At 44.1% G+C, this 26,564-nt stretch overlaps 1 protein-coding gene across 20 annotated transcripts in view; it reads left to right on the forward strand.

The window, feature by feature from the left end:
• PROM1 (prominin 1) overlaps positions 1–26,564 on the forward strand; it is a 616,480-nt gene that overhangs the window by 21,789 nt on the left and 568,127 nt on the right. For 5 of the 20 annotated variants that reach the window (XM_069202353.1, XM_069202458.1, XM_069202487.1 and 2 more), the window contains exon 1: positions 22,540–23,074. The exons of 2 other annotated variants lie outside the window; for them this stretch is intronic. In XM_069202353.1, coding sequence (XP_069058454.1) covers positions 22,837–23,074 — 238 coding nt within the window. In that variant the 5' untranslated portion in view covers positions 22,540–22,836. Of the gene's footprint in view, positions 1–22,419; positions 23,075–26,564 lie in introns of those variants that run through there. 13 more of the 20 variants (XM_069202495.1, XM_069202379.1, XM_069202433.1 and 10 more) reach the window with 7 other exon arrangements.

The following is a 26,564-nucleotide window of genomic DNA, read 5'->3' on the forward strand; positions in this document are numbered from 1 at the left end:
GGTTAAACCATCTTGCTGCAAGGTTCAAGGTACAAATTTTCCCAGGGATGACACACCTCATCATTATTGGTGCAATATCTGAAATTGGAACTGCTTCAATAGCGACATCACATTGGATGGGTATGTTAGCAGAGCCTAGCAGAGCCTAAGAGTATATCAGTTTCTAAGTATTGTCAATTGGGGTTTGAAAAAAATGTATATGCCTGCTCATTGAGATTGTGTAGCCTTCACACATCTACTAAGCTAAATGTGTCCATTAATGCTTTGATGACTGCATGCTTTACTCATTCTGTTTTTATTGTGATGTTAGATTAAATCATCAAATAATCAAATAGTATTTCTGGGCCTGCGCGACTCCCCAATTTGTGAACAATTCCTTGAAAAAAGACATGGATTAGCCTCATTTCTTCAACATACTACACAAAGTGTAAATGCTTGGTTATTGCACTTTAAAATGGCCATCACCCATTTACTGCTGTGTTAAACCCCATCCTTGAATAGATGTTACCACTTTTATATTAATAAAAGCCTCTAGGAGGCAGTCTATATCCCATTGCTTCATCCCATTTTCCTTCAAGACTAGCTGTTGTTTCTTTTTGACATGTATGCTTTTGATGTTCCAGATCACAATTCTGCTCATACTCATAGTGCTATTTCTGCTCATGTTTTAATTTCTGCCTTTTTTCTTTTTCCCTTCCCTACTCTCCTCACTTCAGACCTTCTATGTCCCCTCCTGCCTTGCCTCTACCCCACCACATCTGGTATCTATGGCACTCTTGAAAATGAATGCTCTCCTAGGCATTCCCTAGTGCTGCTCTTGCCAATCCCAGATACAAGGATTTCAATAATTTTTCAAGAGGCCTAATTTAGTCACTTTCCTATTTCTTAAACTAAAATCTTATATTCCTAAACCTATATCCAAGTGTTGTTTTATGCTTATTGATGTACTCTGTTAATATTTGTCTAATGAACTTGCATAGCTTTTGATTTTTCCCTTAAAATTCCTTCGGGTACTGCAGGTACTATTATATCAAGAGTACCTTAAATACAATAATGTGTTGAATATATTTTTCTCCACTTTTCTCCCTCTTCATCATTTTCTATTCATGTTGTCTGTGGGCCTTTCACGCAATTGTTTTTACACATACAAATATACAAATGAGAGGGGCTAACTATCCCTCTTAGCAGAGATCTCACTTCATTTGTAGTTATCAGTTAATACCCACAGCTCTGTTTTTGTATTCTAATGTCTTTACTTCTCTCCTTTGATCTTCTGCATGAGTAGAGTTGCCTCTTCTCCTTGCCCTTTCTTTCAGGATCCACAAGTTTCCTTTTCAGAGTACGTTTGCCAATGACTATTGTGCGCAAGCCCCTTTAAAATCTACAAGGTTTCTCATCTGCTTACTTTGTTGTGAAGTGCATGTGACCAATATTTGAACACCCAGAAAGCAAAATTGCGGAGGTGATGAAGGTGTTTTTTCTTTGATTCAAAAGTCCTGAAGAAAATACTAAAATAGAGCTGCGGGGGTGGGGGGGGGGGGGGTGAAACCGGATTTAGACTTACAGAAAGGCACTTAATGTATTCTAGCTGTTGGTATATTCTTGTCACTTGTGTATGTCCTTATGTTGATTGTTCCTTTTGCTGCTTCTGGAATACTGATGAATCTCAAACTTGATTCCTATGACAAGGTCTCTAAATCTGTATGTACCAATTTCCAATAACTGTTAAATTTGTACATCTTACCTCGCAGTTGTCCTCTACTTGCTTCACCTTGACTTCTATTTCTGTCAGATGATTTGTGAATGAATTCATCTGCCTATCTTAAGCCTTCAACTTTTAGTGCTCATGACTCACTCATTGGTTTTACTAATCTGGGCTCTTTAGAATGAGGTCCAAGTCTTCGTCTATCAGCTCGACCAGACAGAATACCAGCAGACTCACATCAATTAGCCCATCAATTTTATGAACTGCAAACAAGTGTTCGGGAAAGGAAGAATCACCTGCATACCTGGGATCTGCCCCGCATTATGGTATTGTGTAAAAGAGGCAAACAACTGGTCTTATAGAACAATTTTACTTTAAAATGTAAATGCCACTGTGTATTCCAGTATACAGACAAGATGATTAGATAATATTATAAAGGGTTTATTCTCTTCTTATCAGCTTGAGTTTACCCCCACCAGAAGCACAGACGAACATATTAAGAGTTGGGATGGGAATGTCACCTGCATTGTGGTTTTCCCCTGCCCTAAATGCTCAAGTGCAAGTATCTGGTATTCTGATTTTTCATTTTGGCCCTAACCTCACAGTAATCTATATTATGCACAGAGGCCTAGGTCTGTTGTATGACATCAGTGAGGTCCTGGACATGGCATGTGACCTGGAGGGGCTCTCCAAGCATAACCTCTTATGGTTGACAGTGGACTACCATCCCTCTCATAGGTTTAGCATGTAGAGCAAAGAGGGGGTTTACAGTTTACTCTGTTTGTGAATCCATAATTGTGACCAGGTCTTTTAATCTTTGTCACTGTAGTGGATGCCTACTGGTCAATTGGTGTAAAGTGCTGCTTCTATGCACTAACCCAGATCCTGATGCAAACATCCTGAGTGCATGTAATGTGTTGCGGCCTATGTGGTACATGCATTGTATGTATGAATGAATCTGAGCAATCGTAGCCTATAGGTTCTATTTTGGAAGGCCTTGCCTGGGTATAAGATCGAGATGAGATTGTTTTCCCAAAGGGTGGGCGAGCATTACTGATATTCCTGAAGCTGAAAGGAGTAGACCCCAACAGTAAGGAAAAAGAAGGCAGGTTTCCTTTCAAAATTCAATCATGTCCTCTTGCTGAGAGGGGCAGTGGTGTAACATTAGCCCCTGCAGCTCCTGCGGTGTGGGGGGGGTGAGGCAGAGCTGCAATGGTGGCGGCCGCCCCTGTCCTGCGACCTCCTGGCTGAGTCCGGGGGGGGAGAGAGCTGCTCTCCATGTATTTTGCAGGAGGGACCCTCTCAAATTTTGTGACACAATTGGAGAGGGGCTGCTGATTGGTCGTCCTGAACACTGCCATTTGGTAGATGGAGAGGGTAAAGGGTGAGACTGCAGTCTCTATTGTTCAGAATTAGAAGGGTCCTTTAGATGAGGTCAGCCTTTTGTCTCTTTTCTGATTATTGTTTAGAGGCACTGTTCTTTGTGCCTCTGTTATGGGTGTTCCAAACTGGAGATGACTGCTATGAGGAGCATTACCCCATACAGAGGCTGTGTCTGAAGAATTGCCTAGAGAGTACTGATGAAAAGAGAACTGACCCAAATCAATTTTGAAAGTGCAGACATAGAATATCCTGCCTGCTTTGACTGTATAAGAGTGGGAGCCACTCACTCACTTGTTGTTCTAGTTCCAAATTCTCTTTAACCACAGAGAACACATTGCACTGTCACATCAGATGAATGTACCTGACTGCACTGAGCTGCGGAACCAGAGAAGTGTGCCCGAACATACTGTGCTGCTACATCAGAGAAACATGCCTGCATTGACTGAGCCACTACACGAGAGAAGAGTACCTGAGCAGAGTGTAACTCTAGAACAAGAGGTGTGTCTATGTAGATGTACCGTTCCATTCTGAAAACCCTGCCCAAAGGGAGGAGACATCCCTGCAACAACAGTACAGATGCTGATGGTGACCTTTGACCACTGCACCTCACCTCTGACTCACTGAAGCCCAGAAGCAGGTTTGTCATCAACCAGAGGACTGCATCTTTGCAAGAGCCACACCTACAAGGACTCTGGGCAGCAACCACCACCGTGCCTACACAGCCCTGCTGAATGTGGGAGGAACCTCCAACTGAAGTGTCTCCTCCTGGAAGAGGGAGTAAGAAGCAAGCATGATGCAGACCCACACTGGCTGCTTGAAAAAGACTGAATATTTTCTGGGGTGAGAACTAAGAAATAGGGACTGTTTTAAAATAACTGTGCACGAACAATAACAACGGGGTAATCTGCATCTAAGTCTTGATACCTCCCCTAGAAATCAAACCTGAAGGGGGGATTTAGTGCGAAGAATGAGGGACACCTAGGAGAAGGCCGTAGAAGAGAAGCAGGAGCAGAGGTGCAGTATCCCAAGCACCAGTAAAGTAATAGTGCTTGTAGCCTGATGTGTGTGTATTAAAGTACTATTCTTTATCTGAGTAAAACACTGGGTTCTACAGTCAGTTATTGCACTACTGGGTCATTATTGAGTTTTCATACTCCACACTATCTTGCTGAGAAGCCTGTGAAAGCTCACCATTGCTACCACTGAGAGTCAAGTGCTGAAGGGGTTTTTACATGGCCCTGTTTTGTAGATCCGTAGTATCACCGACCATAGGACATAAGAGTAAAATAACTCCAGTCCAGTAAGGCTGAAACCCAGTAGATCCAGCTTGCCTTGTTCCCCTCTCTTCCTCCTCCCCACACCAAATGGGATCTGACATAAACTAACAAGTGGCCCTCATAGAGCAGGCTGAGTTTAACCACACCCCACTCACTTTGCTTCTTTTAAAAGCTGGCAAGGCTTTTCAAAGAGTGAAGTGGTCTTTCCTTTGGGCCATGAAGGAATACTTTGGTATCCCTACACATACATTGTTCATACATTAATATATGAATTATTGCATATTAGATTATTTTAAAATAGATTCTCTGTGTCATTCTCCTCTCAACATGCCCTTTTGCCGTCGCCTCCAGCTTACAACATTGAACAGGCAGGGTTGCACCGCCAAGAGCTTTTGTGTGCATTGTTTCTTTCTATTCAAGCATCATGGAGACGTTCCATGAGTTGGACATATGCTCACCACTGAGCATCATCCTATAAGTGCAGTCTACTTTCACCCCTCCAATGTGATCCAAATGTAGTTCTGCAATTCTTGCAGGCAGTCTTATGTCATTAACCAGGTACTGGTTAACATAGGCTTCCATCTGCACCTTTGGTGGACCATGTGGTGGACTCTCAGCCACTGAGGCCCTGGCTGCCAGGTTGTTGGGGGGATCTGCATTGTTGCAACTTTAAATTCAGCCTTCTTGGTATATGACCTGGCTTCTGTTAGCATTAAAGTCTTCTGTATGAGCCTTTGGAAGATGCTCCTTTTGAAATTCCATTCCTTCAAAGTATTAATTTTGGTGGCCATTACAGCCATTACAGCAGCCCATCATCAAAGTGAGTTTGGCTATTCTTCCACACGAGTAGAAGATTTTATGGATCATATGGTACTTCTTTAAGTCCTGGGTTTCTCTCCAAGGTTATCTCAACTTTCCACTGTGACCAGGACGTGGTGATTTCTTCTTTTTTCCTTACTCCCTCTTTGGAGGCTGAAGAAAGAGGTTGTATGTGCTTTTGAAATATTACTTTGCTGACATCTGCATGTGAGCTATTTGGGTCATTCCTCCTTTATTTGCTTGGTACTGCAGGTTGAATTTGGCTTGTGCCTGTGAGTTAGCTTTTTGATGCTGGTATCCTGTCTGTGGTATTTCAGCTTAACTTCTTTGATTACTGATTTTCTCTGTTTTAAGTGATGCATTAAAATGCGTGATTTTGCATTTCTCTGGCTCTCAGAGTCTTTGTTGGATATTAATGATTGAAATAAAAACATGCTGCTAGGGCATATGAACTTGATCTAAAGAATGGGACTAGGCAGGTACTGAGGTTACCAGTAATTTTCATTGCTCTAATTCTCCTTGCCTTGCTCCAGTACTTCCAACCCTTTTTCCTGCATTGTGGGGACTTTGTGATTTTGGCCCTATTGCTTGCTATGAAAATGAATTGTGAAGTCCCATTCTCATTAACATCCTAAGATTATAGGTAAGGTATTTATGCAGAAGAAGAGAACCAAATTTTGAGGCAGAGTTGGCTAAATTATACATCAAGAAAAGGCGAATTATGTGGTGCATTGTGGCATATTTTGTGACAGTAGTACTTCATTATTTTGTAACTTTTACTCATGTTAACACTGTTTTAGAAAAGGCCTCACCTCATTAGTACCACCTTAACATTGAAACAGCAATAAGCTACTGAAAGGTGACTAATCAGCCTTTGTTAAGAGGCTTCCATTGTGTGGGAAAACATGTTGCTGCATTTTTAGTAGCTTTTGATCCTTTTGTGTTAGAAACAAAATGTTTTTGTTTAAATCTGAAAATTATGCGACACATGATGGATTATGTACCATACGCAACAAAGCCATAACTAAGCAAAAAACACTGTGAATGCAGTATCACATAATTCCAGTGACCCTGATTAGAGGCATTTAAAAAAAAAAAAAATTAAGAAGGGAATGCCAAACAGAAGAGGGTGGAGCATCCACGTTACATAAGTACTTGGGTGAGGCCGGGAGAATCAGAGTAATGAAGATTACCAGTAAACGATCCAGGCTTCAGATCCGTTCATCCCAAAAATAGCGCTAGTATTTATATTATGGTCTACTATTTTTCAAAGAACCATTCTCTATAATGCAGAGTGGTATGCTACATAATGAGCTTCGTCCGTCCATGCTTCATAACCCCCGACTTGCAAAATAAAGCCTGTTACATTTTATTCGGTGGACCTGAAATTTAAACTAATATTTATTCTTGATTTTTGGAATCTCCTGAGCAGCAAAAGATACTGACCTAATCAAATCCCGGGTGCTCAGTTAAAGAGTAGCCCAGTTTGTAGCATTTGTATACATGACAATCCTCCCAAATATGGATTTTGAGGCTAGTCTCCCGCCACCTGATTCCTGTATGCAGAAACCCAATTCGGAGTTTTTAAAACTGCAAAAAATAAAATGAAGATGGTTATCACACATGCTCCAATATCCCCCTGCAAGATTTACCTCTGACCTCAAAGGTTAAAACTTTGGGGGGATTACAGCATGTGACAAACTTCAACATTTAACTTTTAGCAGTTTTATATAGTTTTACATAGCACAAACTGAAACAGAGTTTTGAACTTTTTGTTTGCACTGTTATTAAACTGCCAACAATGAAATGCTGATTATCTAGCACCATACATAGCAACACACACGATTCAGCCAGATTGCCTCTGCTTCAATATGTCAGTGGGGAAACATTCTCCCGACATATTTTTTTAATCTCCCACTTCTCTGCTCTAACATGTTGGCATGTATGCATATGGGAAGTTGGAGCGTGCTTCCCAGCATTCTCTCCGGTTCCTAGGCCAGTCGTTCTACACCCTCATCACCGCCCTCCTGGGTTCTATCACCACTGAGGAGGGGGCGCGTTCGGCTCGAGCATGGCATTGTGAGCAGAGGATGCCCGCGCTCGGGCCGCTCTGTTTGATAAATGCAGCCTGGACTTGGAGCGTCAAGTAAGACTTTTCTGCTCCTTTTCCAGACCAGAGTGAGGTTTGCCCAGATCCGAGCCTCGTTTCAAAGGATTTGACTATACCGCCTCTCTTCGGTGCGTTCCGGTAAGTGAATGCCAATACATTACAAAAATAACAAATATAGGGCCTGATTTATACTTTTTTTTGCGCCGCATTTGTGTCATTTTTTGACGCAAAAGCGGCGCAAACCTACAAAATCTAATTGAGGCCCATATTTATACTTTTTGACGCAAAACTGCGCTAACGCAGTTTTGCGTCAAAAAAATTTGCGCCGGCTAACGCCATTCTGAAGCACCATGCGGGCGCCGTATTTATTGAATGACGTTAGCCAGCGTTAGCCGCCGGCGCCGTCTGGTGTGCGTTAAAAAAAACGACGTACACCAGGCAGCGCCGGCGTAGGGGGATATGTGGCTTGGGCGTCAAGAAATGGGGCAAGTCAGGTTGAGGCAATTTTTTCGCCTCAACCCGATTTGCGCCATTTTTTTTCACTCCCAACCCTCATAGAAATGACTCCTGTCTTAGCAAAGACAGGAGTCATGCCCCCTTGCCCAATGGCCATGCCCAGGGGACTTCTGTCCCCTGGGCATGGTCATTGGGCATAGTGGCATGTAGGGGGGCACAAATCAGGCCCCCCTATGCCACAAAAAAAAAAAAAAAAACACTTACCTGAACTTACCTTAATGTCCCTGGGATGGGTCCCTCCAGCCTTGGGTGTCCTCCTGGGGTGGGCAAGGGTGACAGGGGGTGTCCCTGGGGGCATGGGAGGGCACCTCTGGGCTCCTTCAGAGCCCACAGGTCCCTTAACGCCTGCTTTTTGCAGGTGCTAAAAAACGGCACAAAAGCGGCCGTACGTCATTTTTTTGGACCCGCCCACTCCCGGGCGTGAATTTTGCCCGGGAGTATAAATCCGACGCACATGCCTCGGAGTCGATTTTTTAGACGGGAACGCCTACCTTGCATATAATTAACGCAAAGTAGGTGTCCACGCTAAAAAATGACGCTAACTCCATGGACTTTGGCGCTAGACGCGTCTAACGCCAAAGTATAAATATAGAGTTAGTTTTGCGTCGGAATTGCGTAAAAAAAAATGATGCAATTCCGGCGCAAACGGAGTATAAATATGCCCCTGAATTTTTTAAGTTTGCGCCACTTTTGTGTAAAAAAAAAATGACGCAAATGCGGCGCTAAAAAAGTATAAATCAGGCCTCAGTGTTTAGAAAACAACACAATGTGCGCCAGTTTGCTGAAGTTCTTGGGTACATTACCTTAACACTAACTGCCCCCAACAACACAAGACGAAACGTGTGGATGAACTGACTTCTCCAGAAATTTTTACATTTCCATTTTGACACCCTTCTTGCACAGTTGACTGGGGAAGCAATCATTGGTACTCCAAAGGAAGGATATTTTATATTGCAGGAACACCTTTCAATAGGTTGAAATTAAGAAAAATGTTAAGGCTTTCGGATATGGAAGTGTTTGTCCCTTCTGGATATACTACCTGCAGGTTACAATTTCGATTTTCATAAAAGCCAACTAGTCTTTCGTCCTTCCTGTGTTGCAAATTTTAGTAGCTTTCTCCTGGTGATGGTAACACCCAGGGACGGCTCCTCCGTTATAGCGGAGGAGTGTTGCAACTCTAGGGTGGGGTGGGGCCAGGCCATAGGGAAGAGGAGTGGCGGACACTGTAAAGTGCCCATGTTGGTTTGGCCGGCGGTCTTATGACAGCTAGGTTGGAGAAATGGCACAGGTTCCAGCCTGTTCAAGACCAATGCCAGCGCTGCTCTCATACTTGGTATAGCATGAGAGGAGCATCTGGATTGGAAGCCTAGGCCCCAGTGATTGCTGGGAAGAAAGGAGCGATGGAGGCGGCCAGAATTTTAACCCCTCCCCGACAGTACTTCCCCCAACACCCCCTGTCCCCGCACCAGCACCACAACTGATTGGCGACAGCCGCACTTGTTCACACCTGCTATTTACAGCACTTAGAAACTGTGACATTGTGTGCTAGATAAAAGCATATTATCACTACAGTTAGTATGCATGATTTATTCTGCATCACAAATACACATGATTTATTCTGCAACACAGTACAGCGCCAATAGGTCTGGCCTTGGTGGTCCTGCATACTTTTACATCTATTTTTAGAAACATATTCATTAGGCATTTAAAAATGTAAAAGTAATAGGAAGTGAAAATACAACCATCTAAAGGCATGTTAGCCAAAAAAGCAAGTAAAAAGTGAACTGGTGGAAGAAGAAATTTAAACAATATGAAATAAAAGCAGAAATGGTCATATCAGCCATGGGCAGAATTGTACTACGTTGTACACAGATGTGCATATGTGCTAGGGCAAAACACTGCTACAGTGGCGAAGCAAGTGGCTGAAGTGGGCTGACCCATTATCCCATGCTGTAGTCTGTGGTAGGCACAAGCAAAATACAGTGGCACTTGAACAGATGAATGAACGAACAGGGCTGACCGAGAGACGCTCTATGTAGACATAAATGTATGTATTTTATTTACTGTTTTTTTTTAATCATGAGGTTGGCTAGACTGTTAATGCTATCTGTAGACCAGACCTATAACGAAAATGAACATCAAGGCATGGACGTCATTTAAGGGTCACCAGGGATGCAACCCCTGGCGCTGCCTTTGCGACCCCTGGCCTCAGAGGTGGAAAAATCAGTGCCAGGAACACAATGGCAGCTCGTCCTTATGGACATTAGTTGGGGCTTCGATTCCTTGTTTTCAAATAGTTTTTTATTATAGTAATATGAATATAATAGAGTATTATTTGCTATTAGTGTAATAAAAAATGCAGTACAGTTGGCTGGAATATGACCCTCATTGGTAGCTGAGGTAAGTAAAAACACATTTACGTGTATGTTGTGCATGCTTGCGGTGAGAGTGTGCTTATGTGAAAGAGTGTGTGTGTATGAGTGAATGTGTGTGCATGCATGTGTGTGTGACTGAAAGTTAAGATGAAATGGCATGTGATGTCACTTCAGCTACCCCTGGCATTTTGGTGAATTGACTTCCATGCATCTAGGCCTCAGTTATCAATACCTCACAAAATTTCAAAATCCATGAAAATCACTGTTTGCATGGATATGAATATGTTGGATTTTTCTGCGATATTTATCCCCTGATAAGTTTCGGGAGGTCAAGCCTACTGAAACTTATGGGGTGAAAAAGACTAAAAAATATTTGGACATGGAGATTTTGGTGTGGGAACCACCAAAATGTACTTTTTATGTCCCATTTTCAGGGCAGACACTGTGATTGCTCTTATTTGTTGCAACTGATGAATAACAAACCCCGGGGGTATTGTTATTAATTGGATGTGAGAAATAATAATGTGATTAACACAAATCGAGGCCCTAGAGTCAAGCAGCTCCTGCTTTAACAATTCTCCACCATAAAAACTCTGAACTACCACTCCAGTCCATTCCATGGCCATACATTCAAGGGATTCCCTTTCCCACTCATCCATCTTTGGAATACACAGAGAAGCCCTGACAAAAACACACACCCAGGCATCACAGACGTATTCTTTTTTTGCAGAAAAGTAGTCATATGTAGAATCCGATTCCCTCTACCACTTGGGAATGCCTTAGCCCAGAGGCATATTTACACCCCCCTGCTTCCTTGCAAAGATCCACTAAAAATGCCCTCTTCCTCACAAGCTTTTTCATAATCCACACTCCAGCTATTAGAAGTGCATTAAAAAATACACTATCACCACCCTCTATACCTCTCCTGTTGGCACCATTTTACAATGCCCTTTCAACAGCCAGAATGGCGGTAAACCAGCCACTGCGTTAATGCCCATGCCCACATAGTCACACACGGTTTGCTGTGCTAAGCATTGCCAGTTAACTACATGCATTCTTTTGGTACCCTATTAATATTTTCAGTCTGTGATTATTATGTGGATGATGACGTTTGTTGCATATCTACTAAATAAATGCCTTAACTTTTCAATATTCTTGCATCAACTCTGACACATACTGAACACATTTGGCACATACAGAGCATTCAAGAACACCGCACCTCAAGAAAACTAATTTAAATACAATTCTAACTTGGTTTGTGTACATAGTGCTTAAACACATTAGCCGAGATGTAAGAGTTTAGGAGGGCCTAGCATCTCCTTGTGCCTTATTAGCGCTATTTTTTATGACACTAATGTGGCCTAACGAGGCCAAATTCGCTGCGCCGTATTTACAAAGTGGAACAATGCACGCATTGCACCACTTTGTAACCCCTTGTGCCACATTATGCCTGCACTAGGCATAATGTATGCAAAGGGGGCATTACCCCATTAGGCCCATTTTTAGTGGCTATTTTTAACGCCTGCACAGAGCAGGCGTTAAAAGGAGGCATACCATTGTTTTCAGTGGGCCTCTATGTACTCTGCAGGATTAGCGCCTAAATTGTGGCGCTAATCCTGCACAGTACATCAATAGCATCAAATATTTTTATGCTATTGCCCCTACCGTGCCACATATTAAATACGGTGCACACATTGTGGTGGTAGGGGGCGCTAAGGGATGCAATTAAAGTGGTGCTGCATTGGATGCAACGTCACTTCTCTTAAATTTGGGCCATTGTATGTCCAGCCAATGATCAATCAAAAGTAAGGCAACTTGTAGATTCATCACCAGCACATTCATTGTACTTTCAAAAGCTAACGCCTGTTCTGCTCATTACTTATTTTTTTCCTCAGTGCCCACCAAGAGCATAAACTTGTATTGAATATTTTATTACTTTGAGTCACGCTACAGCTCCGGTTTACCCATTCGTCTTTTTCCACTGTGGGCCAATTATTCAGCCGTGTTAACATTCAAATTCCCTCTACGTGCGTCCTCAACTAAACCTGTTTTCAGGGCTTATGGTGGGATAAGCTCGTTCTCCTTGAAAGATCACACAATCATATTTTTCAAGTTTTCTTCCTCTTGACTATAAGGTTTCGAGCACTCTGTAATGTGTTGTTAACCCTGGGCAACGGTGTCAATACATTATTAATTGTTTCATAACCCCATCCTTCCCAATCACTTCTTTCTGCCCATACTGCTCCATCCCACATGTGCCCACATCTCATGATCAACACATCTTCAGACATCATCTACGTGCCTGGCGCATCATTTGCTGCCAACCTTGATAGTTCTGCTGCTACATCACACACCTCACAACCATGACACACACTCACTCTCTCTCTCTTGCTCTCTTTTTTCTCTCTCTCTGCCTGTTCATATTAACTGTGTGAAACTGGTAGATAGTCAGCTGGGCAGAGATATCACCAAAGGTGCCTGAAGTTCTCTTTGGACAGTGCTCATTGCATGTTAAAAGCCTGCCCTGGAGCAGAGCTGCTACCGGCGCTGGTTCACGGTGAGCAGTCTGCCCATGTCACATAGCTGCTGACGCTTAGAGCCTGATGAAAAGGCCTTTATGGGCACATTGTGGCTCGAGGCACTGTTGCTTGCACAGAGATGCATTGTGAGCAGCAGGGGATTGACACAGAGCTGCTGTCACTGCTGTAGGCTTAATAGGCTGTAGCAGGTATAAAGTTGTCGGTCAATGGAGCATGGTGAAAAACCTGGTTAGGAACATAGGTGTGACCAGTTTTAATGTGGATTGCTCTGCCACCCAGATGGGTTCCTGGCCCAAGCACAACTGTTTCAGCTGACAGATTAATTTCCTGGTGACTGAAATTTTGAACCATATGAAGGTGCTGAAATAAATTCTGTCAGTGCTCCCTAGTAAGCGGTCCATAGTCAAGGAAAGATGAGATTATGGTAGTGACCACCATTTTACAATCCTTTTAGAAGCATGCAAGTCAAAGACCACATGAGCCAGCCACAGTACCTACTTTGGGACCAGAGAGAGATTTAAATCAAACGTTAGCCCACGATTCTAAAGAGATGCCATAAAAGGAGGCCATACAGTTGCAGGGCGAAAGGAAGAGGTCCATACATACAGAGGATCCCCACGCCCCCAGTATCTTAAGTTTCATTGTATCTGAATTGATTTTTAAACAACTCCTAGTCATCTATAAGGCAGTAGAAGCCATGCATCTTTGTAAAAAGTCTCACTATTTCACTTAGGGATAGCCTCACTGTACAAGTCCTAAAAAAGAGAAGTGAGGGAACTAACCAAGTTAGGAAGTATGCAAGGGACATCATGCCGTGTGACATCACACTGCATGACATCACAGCATGTGACATCTCACGTGGCATCACAAAAAGTGACATCAGAGCATTAAACCTCACACGTTTAGCTGGTCATCATGAATACATGCGAGCTAATTACAATATTCAACAAATGTGATTTTGTGTCGGGATGTCCTAAAAAAGGGACACAACCCGATACAAAATCTGGGCCTCAACTTATACATTTATTTTTTTGAACCCTGCCACAAAGAAATTCACAAGGAGACACTTAGCAGTAAATCCGTTCTACTTAATTGGTTGCAAAGTCTGCATTTTCAAATATCTAATTGGGTTAAGACACCTGCTGCAGAGATCTTTGTGTGCTTGGTAAATCTCAGGGAATAATAATAATGGTAAGATATCTCTCGATATTAACATATTTGCTGGAGTGATCTGTGTTTTGTCTAATCCCAGTTATAAATCAAAGTAGCATAGAGGGTTAATATGTCACCTGCAAAGCACTTTATGTGACATGCAGATGACATATGTTTTTATTTTATGTAAATGGGTAAGTGAGTTACTGCTTTTAACACAGAAATCCTCTTCTTACTTGCAGCTCATAAATTGTAATCCTTGTAATGTAGCATAGTGAGCTATGCAGGATTCTCCACCCTTTAACCCTCAGTGTGATGTAAAGTGCTCTGACACCTTGGATTTGGATGAGTAGCGTTAAAGCGCTTTAAAAGAAATCAAACAAAATAGTGGTATTTACATTTTTATTTGTATCAGTACTGGGACAGACAAACATTCTTACAGTTGGTGCATATGTCTTGTAAACAGGGACTGAACAAAGCAAAAGTATGCCTCTCTGAACTACCCATGCAATGATAACTGTGTGCCTTTGTTTTCTCTCCATTGCATTTATGTGTGCGGCTCTTGATAGCTCCAGGCCAGGATACGCCAACAAAAGGAGGCCCAATGGCCCCTTAACTTCGGTCTTTGGTATGGCCCAAGCTAGATTCTAACAAGCCTCCTCCCCACCTGAACGTTGCTGCTCATAACAAAAGCAGGCAACCTTCAGGTGCTACTGAATGTGTCCCAGTGTCTGAAAATTACACTGGGACAAGTTTAGCATATTTCTGTGGGGCCAGCCCCTTGGCTGGAAAGAGGCGTCCACTCAGTGAAAAAAATGGGTAGGCATTGTCTTTCAGTGTCTACCATCGGCTTGTTCCCTGGATAATCTGTGTGTCTTCAGAATACATGTATAAACAGCCTTGAGACTATGTGGAACTGAACGATACTCTGATGTTCATCAAGCCGGGTCCAGGCCCAAGAGGGGCACCTAATGCCCTTTGCTTAACATTGGAGAAGAAGTCTTTCATATCCTTAGATGAAACTTAAGTAGGTTCTCATTGTTCTGGGCCTCTTGTCTGATGGCACTGTGAGTCACAACTTACTGCTGAGAAGACTTAAGATCTGGGCTGCAATTTCAGAACCCACCCTAGATCGAATCAGATCCTTCCTTTCCAGGCATAGCCCTCAGGTCTCAACAGAGTCAAGGGAATTATTGTTATCCAAGGTTTCACTTGGTGGACCACAGAAATCATCTCTATCTTGCCTGTTTTTAAATGTGTATGTGTGCCCTGTGATAGACTGTCTACAACGCTATCACATAAACCTCTGTATGTACAGTGATGACACCACAATCATTTCTACTTGAAAAACTGGCTTGCAAACCAGGCAGACACCACCATATTTCGGGATTATGCATCTCACTGGTTGAATGATTGCATGAATGGAGTGAAGTCGGAAATGGAGTCACTAAGAACAGCATTATGTGGCTCAGTACTTTTTGATTGATATTCTATTCTATCTTAGGGGCATCTGTGTCCAGAGTGTTAGGAACCTGTGAATACAAGTAAAACGATATCAACGGAAATCATTTTTACAGCTTTTCATACTTCAGAAAATCCTCCTTCCCCTAAAATAGACAAGTGTGTAGAGCTGATGAGTGCCCCAAATCATTTAGCAACAGTCTACAAAGAATCTGAAACCAAACAGATCTGTTGAATCTGAAACCAACAGATATGTGAGCTTCGCCAAACAGGATCATATTTCCCCTGTGCTAAGGTACCTTCACTTGATGCCAATTTGATCTGGGATTACCTTCAAAGCCCTGGCTATTGTCTACAATGACATTTATGAGAGTTCCCCGACTTATGGCAAATTTTTGCAAACTGACCTAGGTTCTATGAAGTTGTTCACAAAGTTCTGAATCATAGTGAGTAGCGGTGCAACCTACTTCATTAATATTCATGAGGTAGGTTGCAAATTGCAACTCACTATGATTAGATGCCAGGATAGGTATGGTGGCCTGCTAGGGTCAGTAGACCACCATGCCCGTGGTTATATTTTAAATAAAGGAAATAGGCTTCATTTAAAAAAAAGGTTTTTGCTGGAGTGTTTGAGACCTGGCAATGGTTCCATTTTTTTACATTCACAAATTGGTTACAACTTCATTTGAGGTTTGATAAGATTTCATTGTTTTACAAATGGATTTAGGTTGCAAAACGCATCTTAACGGATCACATGGCGCCCTAAACCCGCCCTTCTCAAAAATAAATTAGTTATGGGTTTCTAAACACATTTTACGACTTGGTAGCCTGTTATTGAATTACAAGATGGGTTTAGTACAAAACAAATACCCATTTGGAGGTTGCAAACCTTATGATTTTGTAATTTACAGGCTTTGTGACTGCAATAAGGTGTTTATCAGGCCCTAGATGTATTCCTTACTACTCACTCGTTGCCCAATTTAAATTACTTTCTTCATGTGGTTCCCAAAGCAAGAACGGGGGTTCAGGCCTCCTCTACAGATTCAGCCAAGCTATGGAACTTGCTGCAATAACCTTGAAGTAAAGTGGACGCAATCTCAATGAGGGGCCGGGGAGAAGGGGACCGAGACGGAGGGGGAAAATAAATTAAATAAATAAATTAAAAAACGTACTTTACCGTCGTCTCTGTCTCCTGCCGCCTCACACTCCTCTTCCTTCTATGTGGTGTCCCATGCATTCACTGGGACACCAGCACAGCCTCCCCAGCAATCCTGGCGCTGCTTACATGCTAAACATAGCATGTAAGCAGCGTCAGGATTGGTCTGAGCGGGAGTCACTACCACTCAGACACAAGCCTGAGGTCTGTGCTATTTCTCCAGCCCAACTGTAACCTAAGTGCGCATGTGTGTTTGGCCGGCCTCAGATGGCCGGCCAAACACACCTGCGCACTTAGTGCACGCTCCCCTCCTCCCCCTCCCAGCTCACATGGCCCAGCCCCATCCCTCCCCTGTACTGCTGGCTGAGCCAGCAGATGAAAAATGAAACAATAGAAAACTATAGTTTCATTTTTCATCTCCTAGCTCTTGGCCATGGGGGCGATGCTCCTTCGCCATAGCGAAGGAGCTGCCCCTGTGCAAACATATTCTAAATAATGCTGCTTCAGGAAATGCCTGCAGACATAAATCTTTAACAGAGTAAGGAAGCATTTTTCCCTTTCTCTTGTGGTGATGCCCTTTGATCTTCTTTCGTATTTTTAAGGTGTAATGGAATCTAGTTATATTAGCTATAGTGCTATGGAGCTCTGCATCCAAGCTCTTAATAAATTAGCATAACATGACAACTGAAATCTGAACTCTTCCGGCAGGCCCATAGCTGAACTCTATCCATGTGGAGGGGTGCGATTGAAGAGTATCGGATTGGGCGCCCACCCTTCATCGACTTGAGTCGAACAACACCTTACATGCAATAAACAAATTTTGATTGGGACTCAGAATTTTCCAAAAGTTGTCACACCTCACTTTACAAAATTACTTTTTACAGCACTCTAAAGTGGCTAAAACGTGTCACACAAAACTTTACAAAATTACTTCTAATTTTTTTTACAACCATCTAAAATGACTAAATGACTAAAAGGTGTCACCCAACAATTTATAAAAACAAATGAATGAATAAATGAATGAATATAAATATCACATGCATACCAAAACACTAGTATAGCAACATTAAAGTGTAATGGGCTCATTATGGAGGTCCTTATTTAGGGGGGCGATAGGAGGAGGTAAAAGGACGCACAGATATAGCTTAAGCCAGTAATGCATGTAGGTAGGAGACCCTTACCAATGCAGCTGTATGGATACCCACTATGAGGAGGCTGGAAAGACAGGTGGTGCAGTCAGTGGTGGTGAATGCTGCTGAACGTTGGAATAATGCAAGGACCGCTGAAGACCAGTACTCCATGGAGGCCGCCATAGGGTGGGCAGCAGGTTGGATTTAAACAGGCTAGTAATGGACCAAAAACTTTTGCATTTTACAAAAAAGAGGGAAGCATGCCTGATAACAGGATTTTGCATCAATCCACCAGTATTATGGAAAGGCAAAAAGGGACCCTAGAAGGTGTGGCAGGGTTTAGGGAGAATCTTTTTTAACAAAAAGTCTAATAGATGCCTCTGCAAAAGTTAATAAGAGAACTCCAAAAATAAGGGAGTATGTCCGATGGAAACAGAAGGATGTGTAACTAGGTACACTACTTTCTTAGGGGCTTCAGGGAGTAGTAGCCCAGAGCAGTGACCATTTTAAGAGCTAACAAGGTCTCACCCAACTATTATTGAGAGAACGATACAGGTGGAGTCAGTCGGTGTTGCATGGATTCAGGCTGCTGCCCTGCTAGCGTGACCAGTGACTTGCCAGACCTAGATTGCATAGCAGTCTGCCAGCTGTATATGCCAGAACGGATAGCTTCAATGTTAGGCAATAAAAAGGTTGGCAGTTTCTCAGATTTAGGCCTATAATTGATGTGACAGGTGCCATGGTGAGCAGCCTAGCCCTGGCACTGAACAGACGAATAGTGTTTGGGGAGCAGCCTGCTGAGACAGAGTTGCAGGAGCACGTAGAGCAGCCTGCATGAGAACAGAGCTGCTTGGGACTGCTGATTGCTGAGCATACTTGACATAGGGCAGACGAGGCCACATATGCACAAAAGGCACACCTTTATGTAGTGAGGGCCCGTCATGGATGTAGAATTTCTGATGACTCTGATGCGATGTGAGCAGCAAGACTAGACAAAAACCTGCTGGGTACCTTGGTACATGGAAAGCAGCAGGCCCTGGCACAGGCATGCTGGTGGCATTTGTGAATGGTGAGGAGTCTGCTTAGTCAGAGGGGTGGAGAAGCCGCTGGTGGAGAAGAGCAGCCCACACAGGACACAGATCCATAAGGGTCACTGGCAGGGGCGCAGCTTCAGTGGGGTGTTTCGGATGTGACACTTCCTTCCCGCCCCCCAAAATAAATGCCTTATTGGCATGGTAGTTGGATCCGAGGGCCCTGAATAGGGACTGCTGTCAGAACCAGCTTTTCATTTTGTGAGGCAAAAATAAAAACAAAACAGTGACCTTTGATGAAAATGGGACAGAGAGAGAGAAAGAGAGGGACAGCAATACCCATCTGGTGACTGAATTTCAAAATGTGAAACCAGATAACTTGGAGTCAATACCGGCTTCCCTGCTTGTCCAAATTATGTGATCTGAGGCAAATATTTTATTTCACAGATCCTCCTTTTTCTTTGTTATCACATATTAGTGCAGTTTTAAATACTTGAGTTCATGATGTGTACTGTACAGATAGTGCTTATGTCTGATTTAATAGACTATAATGTTGATCCATCTTTAATCAGAATCTAGGCCATGTTTAGGGTTTACATGACTACTGACTCGCATCTTAGTTCACTAATGACATTGTAATTGGGGGGGGGAGACATGAATGTTTCTAAAAACTGTCATCTATAATAAATCTCTGTAAAACAGTCATTTAAGCTGATGCACTAAGGGGAAAAGGTTAAGCATGTTAAAAAAACTATTGTGAGCAGAGTGTATCATAATTTTACATTATTTTGTTTTGCACAATATACATGCTGAATGTTTTCATGGCTCGGCTCATGCATTGACTCTCTGACCCAAGTCAAACCCATGACTCAGATCTAGCTCGGCTCGTCCTATTAATTCGCCTACACACCCTTCTGTATTTGTGGCTTGGGCACAAGTACATGAGGCCATCAGTCACTTGATAAAATGATTTGTAAAAGTCAAGAACTAGAAACATGGAACCCTGCCCACATGCACTGATTTGACAGCTCTACCATCAAGGGTTCTTGTAGCAGAGTTGAATTGTGCCTCCAGAGCAAATACATTTAAAATAAGTGTTCCCGCTGGTCAAAGTGCTTTGGATGTGACACCCCTTGATGCATTCTTGGTTTGGTAGTTGGGTCTGGAGGCCCTGAGTCAGGCCGGATACGTTGTGTCAGTTCTTCTCAGCATTTTCATTTCATTAAGAGGTTTTAACCTGTTCGTTTTTTGGATTGGGATCTTAAATATATCTAGTGACCATAAATGGGTGCAAATTGACTACTTTTTGGAATTCAAAAACATAGGCAGTAGTGATCTTGGAAAGCTGTGCCAGTTTCAAGTTTCCATGCATATTACTGACAATCAAACGCCCACAATTTTATGGGATTATTGTCTGCAAATAGTCTAACCAGTGGAAATTGCCTGGTCTCGTTCTAACCCACTGTTTTTCACTCACTGTGCCCCTGTAAACAGAGGCCCGTCTAATGCAAATCAGTATTAACCCTGTTCCTCATGGAAACAGTCCATCCCTACCCTTGATCATCTCAACATTCCACTCTGGAGCAGACTGCTTTTTTAGTTGGGGAAATGTAAGATTTACAACCCCCACCCCCTTTCCCCCCCAATATCACTGACTAAACTAGGCCCCTGTTCACTGGTAAACAGTGTGTAGCCTAACTTGGTGCAAAGTCCTTGTGACACGGTGCATGGCAAGCAACCTACATTAATGGAGAGTTGCTGGTGCCCACCTAGGGCACAGAACACTAGGAGAAAATACATATCATGATTGATGACGCAGAAATTAAGGTTTTACATTTATTAGTGTATAAACGTAGTGCTGCAATAATCAAGTGTGACTTTAACCGAACTAATAAAGATTGTACGGGGACAAATGTGCCCTCAGAGTAGTTCGCCAACATTTATAAGCGTGCTTTATATAACGTGATGTATTAGAATTGTACTAATCTGACATAACCGTAAACGTGTGCCATGATTTGCTTGTTTGAAATGCTTTAGCTTAGCATAACTTTAGTAGAGGCTTCGGCCTAGTTGCCTTGTCTCACGGTTTAGATGCTCGTGTTTTTCTAACGTGCTAATAAAAAGTGTATTCTTGCTTGAAGCTGTACTTTTCCAGTGAGATCGGTTCACATGCTTATCTTTAAGGTTTCGTGCCAGCCTGGCATCTTCTTCTTTGCTCCAAGGTCAATCTGCAGGTGCAGACAATGGAAGCTCTGAAAGTGAGTTAATTGGTAAAATATGTTGCAACTTACGTTCCCGACTCCAAGGATAATGTATGCCTAGGTAGAAGCTTGTGAACTGTTGTTTTTGATTGGACAATTTGAAGCCAACCTATGAACCCTCCAATGGAAGACCCTACTGGATTTGAACTGTTGTTTATTTAAACCTGGTGCACAAGAAGAAAGCGGCCATTACCCGCCATTGCAGTCCGGATTTGCCCCTTCGCACCCATTGAGGACATTAGACATTGCAGACATTGCAGCCATTATGGCCCATCTTGCCGATCTCGTCATTTTGCCATCTTCTACGATGCCAATTGATGTTCGACGCTATTTTGAATGAGACTTTGATGCTTTCTCTAATCGAGAGAAAGAGACTTTAAGTAATTCTCGCCCTAGAGACTTTAACTTCGATTTACCCCTTTGCATGAAGTAGTAGTTTTGTCCTTTTCTCTTGCCACTGTGAGGCAATTGCCCCGTCCACCCTGCCCCTTTGCCCCGTCCCATGCTGATCGGAACCGGTACCTGTGAGACGAAGACTTCCTTGAATGCTGATCGAATTTGGTAAATATGAAAGGAAAATGTACAATTGCATTGTGTTTCTCTTTAGGTAACCAACTGCTGATTTTTGATAAGAGCCCTAGTTAGGAGTTTTCCAAATTAATGTTGCTAAATTGTTTTCGCATGAAGTCCCACATGCAGATGCTAATTTGAGGTTAGATGAGGATTCATTTGTTGCACAATGCAATTTGAGACCTTGTTATGCTGACTAATGTATGCAATTAGCTCATTACAGATTATAGTTTTAGTGGTTTGCGTTGCTATCATTGAATGCATTGTTATTCAAATGCTGCATAGATTGCATCTTTTTCGCCGTTATGGACAGCTATTAATGTTCATTTACATATATCATTTGGTGTTGAGACACATTTATATTGTGCTAGCTTTGTTAATATAGGGAAATAAATTCACTAACTTTGAATAAACTGGTGTGGTTATTCATGACCGAAAGGTCATGGTTCGCCGAAATGTTTTCTGGATTAATTGTGAAGTGTTAAGTTGATCAGGGCATTGCTTATGTTCGTTATTGATTATTGATTTGATTAAATTGACTGATCTCGGGTGAAGTGAGCCCCACTTGGTCAAAAGATTCATCGACCCAAGAGCGTCCAAATACAGGTAATTTATTAGGTCGGAACGCTCTATCATGAGCAACCTAATAGAGAAAAGTAGGTGCCCAAGACACTGGGTCTAGTAAGCTGTTTGTCCTTCATATGGAGCTGCGGGTGAGTTTGGTACACGGAGGGTACATTGGGGGGTGGCAAGATGCCTCCACGGTCCAGGACCCAGTGCTGCTATAGGAGGGGGGTAAAGAGCCACCTGGCCTGTTGATGAAAGTACTCTGGTGACGTGCATTTAAATATACTGATGTTTAGACTTACAGAGCAGTCTGCCAGGTGGCACTCGTGCGTGCATGGCATGGTCAGCAGGCTGGCCACTTGCTCCCACTGAGCTAGCTGCTGGGCACTGGCACACGGGGGGCTCCCAGTCTGCCCCGAAGTAGCTGCTGGGCGTTGGCGGGTGCCCTGCAGCTTGCAGCGGTCTCTGGGGGCAGTGTAGCGTGGTGAACATCCTGCCAGGCACAGAGTGCCGGCTGTGGGGCTGGTGTGAGTTGTGTGGCGGCCGCAGGCGGCCCTGTGCTGTCCCTGACAGCTGCTTTGTGTTTCCAGCAGAGGGGGCGCTGTGCGCGGCCGGCCTGCGGTAGCAGCAGAGGGCTGCACGGCGATCAGTGAGGACAGAGCTGCATCCAGACGCGGGGTGAGGAGTCAGCCACCACCGCTCCAGAGGAGCCGCCGGGAAGCTCGCCTGCCGGGCTGTACTGCTCCGTGCCCCTCTCCCCATGTCCCGTGGAGGACGCTAACCATGGCTGCCGGGCCCTGCCTGCTGCTGCTGCTCTGGGCTGGGGGGACTGTGTGTGACATCCAGCCCGTGCACCGGACACCGTCTCCCGCCGTCGCCGCTCCTGCAACTTTGGATTTTGGCTTCGTACCTGTGGGGACCTATGACACCAACGCGCACCACGACCCCGGGGCCATCGGGGCGCTGTTTCAGATCGTCAAGGCGTTCCTGTACGTGGTGCAGCCCAACCCCTTCCCACAGGGTGAGTGTGATCAAAGGGCTGCGGTGTGTGACGGGGGCTTCAAATGTAGTAATTGCCCCCTGCAGTGCGAGCAGAGCATCTGTTAACGCGCATCGTGTGCAGCGCAGCCTGTTTCACCCCTGCAGGTGTGAACACACATCGTTTCTCACTTCATGTGGCATGTGTTAGCTATAAGGCTCACCACATACTGCCTGGATCCCCTCAGCTGCATAGTAATGCATCTCTCACCGCATACTGCCCGTCTTTTCGCAGCTGTGTAGAGCTGTACGTCTCACCATAGCCGCATGTTCCACCAAGTACTAGGTGTCTTCCCACACCATCATATTACTAGTCACACACACTGCATGACTGCCACAGATTGTCTTACAACACACTGCATGCCTCAAACAGACTTTACTTTTTACTACACACAGTCCGTCTTAATGCACACCATGTCTCACCACATCCTGGACTTGGCACAGAACCTGTTTTGCTCTGCGTTATTGCCCTACTGTTCACAGCGCCAAGATGCCCATATTGGCGTAGGAGTGCATTAACAAAAATAAATCACATCTGGGCGCACATTGTGTATCTGAACAGACACTAAAAGTATCTATAGCATAGAGTGTACTGCTTGGTCTCTTGGCGCTGGACAGCACATACTAGACGTCCCTCACGATAACACAACGCGTCATGCACATCTTGCATACCTCAAGTCACACTGAGTGTGCCATTGCAGTCTGTGTGCTGCACATGCTGCACGTTTCACCACACACTAACCTCGAAGCCTGCAAGCTACGTGAAATCACAGTTTCTCTAATCGGGAGACCCACCCCTCATTTCTCCAACATCGCCAATAAACCCAGCAGGTTCGCGCGCGAGTTGCCTTTTAGTCAAAAGTTTGGACTGGCGCATGAGCACGTTCCTGCTCGATAACCCTCAGCCTTTGGCATGCCAGATAGGATGTCTCGGCGGACTAATGGATTCACCGCAGGTATCCGTGATGGGCAGAGACTGAACTCCTGCCAGGTCCACTCAGCCCTTCATTCCCTCGAGGAGGATAAAATAGTAACATTGGGTTATTCCGCCACTAGACACCTTTCTGATGCACTTTACACATACACGTTATGCTATGCAACAGTTTTAGGCATGTTACATGCAGTCACCGACCTGACACTCAGTGCACAGCACACTATAGGATGCCGCATGCGCGCACGCTTATCTGCACACTGCCGCAGTTTGCAGCTCCTCGAGACCGGTACGTCAGGGCGCAACTCCTCAACCAGATTACAGAAAGCACCCTGTCTCCCACCGTGCATGCCTAGCGCCATTCTGCATTCTTTAAAAGTAATCAACGACCGTGGTGTGTGTGTGTGTTATCTGGAGTGCTCATAGTAGCATCAAGCATAGCTACCAGCAGGCAGCCGAGTGAAGGGGTCTGGCACCCATCCAACTGCTGAAAGCAGCGTAAGCACCCTAGGTTAACACCTCCGGGCGAGAACGTTACATGCACCAGGGAGCCGCCCACTCGTGCGGGGGTGGGAACAGCAGCTGACTCCGACAAAAAGTAATATGGCCTCACGATTAGTCCTAAAAAAGGGGGGAGAGGTAATGTGTATTTATAAATATGTTTTCACTAACTTGCACCCAAAACCCTGAAATCCTATATATGGGTACTCTAGACAACCGGTAGCGCTGCGAGGCCATAATAATGGAATCTGGTGCGCTGTGCACATGGCAGCCGTATAACATTAGATCCCCTAAGTGGACTCCCATTGGCCAGCGTTTGCTTGTACACTTTAACTGCGCACTTGACTATCTATTTTAATCACCGGAAAGAGGGGTGGCCCGGGGCATGTACGCTTCTCAGGGCACCCATGGGAAAGAATGTTTAGGAATGAATTTGAAAGAGGCTCTGGAATCTGTTTTCATAAATAATTAACAGCGTTTCCATTCAAAGAACGGGAACAAAACTAGGTCAGCGGGAAGAGCCCATGGGGGGAGCACAAACTTTGTTTTTAAGTCCTGGCCCTTCCTCCTGCCCAAAAAAGCAGCGCCCCGAAGACACACGTCATGTAGCCAATTTGTAACGAGAGGGGCGGCCAGATTAACCCAATTACACGGGTGTTGTGTAACGTTGAGTCGAGCAATGGTGCATGCGTTCTGTTGTTTTTGCACCGGCCACTTGCACATGTTGTTAGCATGGATCGATCGGTGCAAATGTTAGGGCAAAATTGGCGCATAGTAAATATATAGGATGTCAGTGTGTATGTGTGTGTGTGTGCACAGTTCATTGGGACATAGTGAACGTACTGCTAATTCGAGTATTCTGCAATTACTAACGTTGTCTGTAATTGTCTCTTCAAGTGAGCGCCAAATAGTTAATTTCTGCTACTGAGCTAGCAATTAGCACACGCAGATTGCAGACCCCTCATTTTCGTTTTTTTATTTTGTTTTGAGAGTTTGCAGTGGTTGCCCTGAAGTACCTCCGGCTGGCACTGGGATTTCTGCCACTGCAGTTGGACACGGTATCCGGGGATCACGCAGAGCTTTCAGTGATACCATTTAATTAGTCAAATCTCTTAATCCCTTTTACCATATGTCGCTGCTTGTAACATGACATCGCCCCGGACTCGTCATGTCAGACACTTGACTTGTGCGCGGAAAAATGAACCATAAAATGTAAAATCCACCACCGAGCAGTGAGCATCCCCTACTACTGTCAGTCACATGAGGGGGTACATTTCCAGTAACTCAGCTCAGCCAGGCCCTCCTGCCCAGAGGAGATTACAGACCTGGCACAAGGTGTGCAGGGCACAATGTGGATCGGTAAATAGGGATTACACGAGGTGGGATGATGGCGTGTCTCGCCTCTCCCATAACTGCTCGTCCTGTGGGATGACAGGCCAGGCCAAAGCCCCTCAGCTACCAGCTGTCAGCCCTACAAAAGATGTCATTACTCATAATTACTTAATTAAAGTAAGTGCTTTAAATGGAAAAATAGACGTGCAGGGCCCTGAGAAGTGCTGGTGTTCTCGCATCAACATACATTGCAGCAGTGCTGAGGAGTGCAGATACTCTCCCTTTCAAATTAAAGACGTGCAGATACTCATTATTGGACAGAACCTACCAAAGCACTGATTATGGTGTACTTGTACATTCTAACCTTGTCTTCTAATTATTATTTTTTACAAAACTTGGAAAGCGGACAACACAAGTGATGGATGGGAATCCGGCTCTTGTTAATCTTTTGGAAATCAGGTGTCAGAATGCCACCACTTTTAAGCTTGTCTGTCCTTTTACCAGTGCTGTTACTCCGGACCCTGCCCTAATAACAGCAGTCCACCTTGTCAGGATTACCCCAGGCTTTGGAACAATGCAAGCAGGTCCAGGCAGATGCCAGTCATCATTAGAGAATTCCCTGACTTTGTGATAATTCCTATTCCGGGTAGTAAATTTAGTCTAAGGTGAAAAGTTCTTTATCACTTCCTCACCAGTCTTCCTCCTCACT

The sequence above is a fragment of the Pleurodeles waltl genome, chromosome 1_2 (genome assembly GCF_031143425.1).
Source record: "Pleurodeles waltl isolate 20211129_DDA chromosome 1_2, aPleWal1.hap1.20221129, whole genome shotgun sequence".
Lineage (NCBI taxonomy): Eukaryota > Metazoa > Chordata > Amphibia > Caudata > Salamandridae > Pleurodeles > Pleurodeles waltl.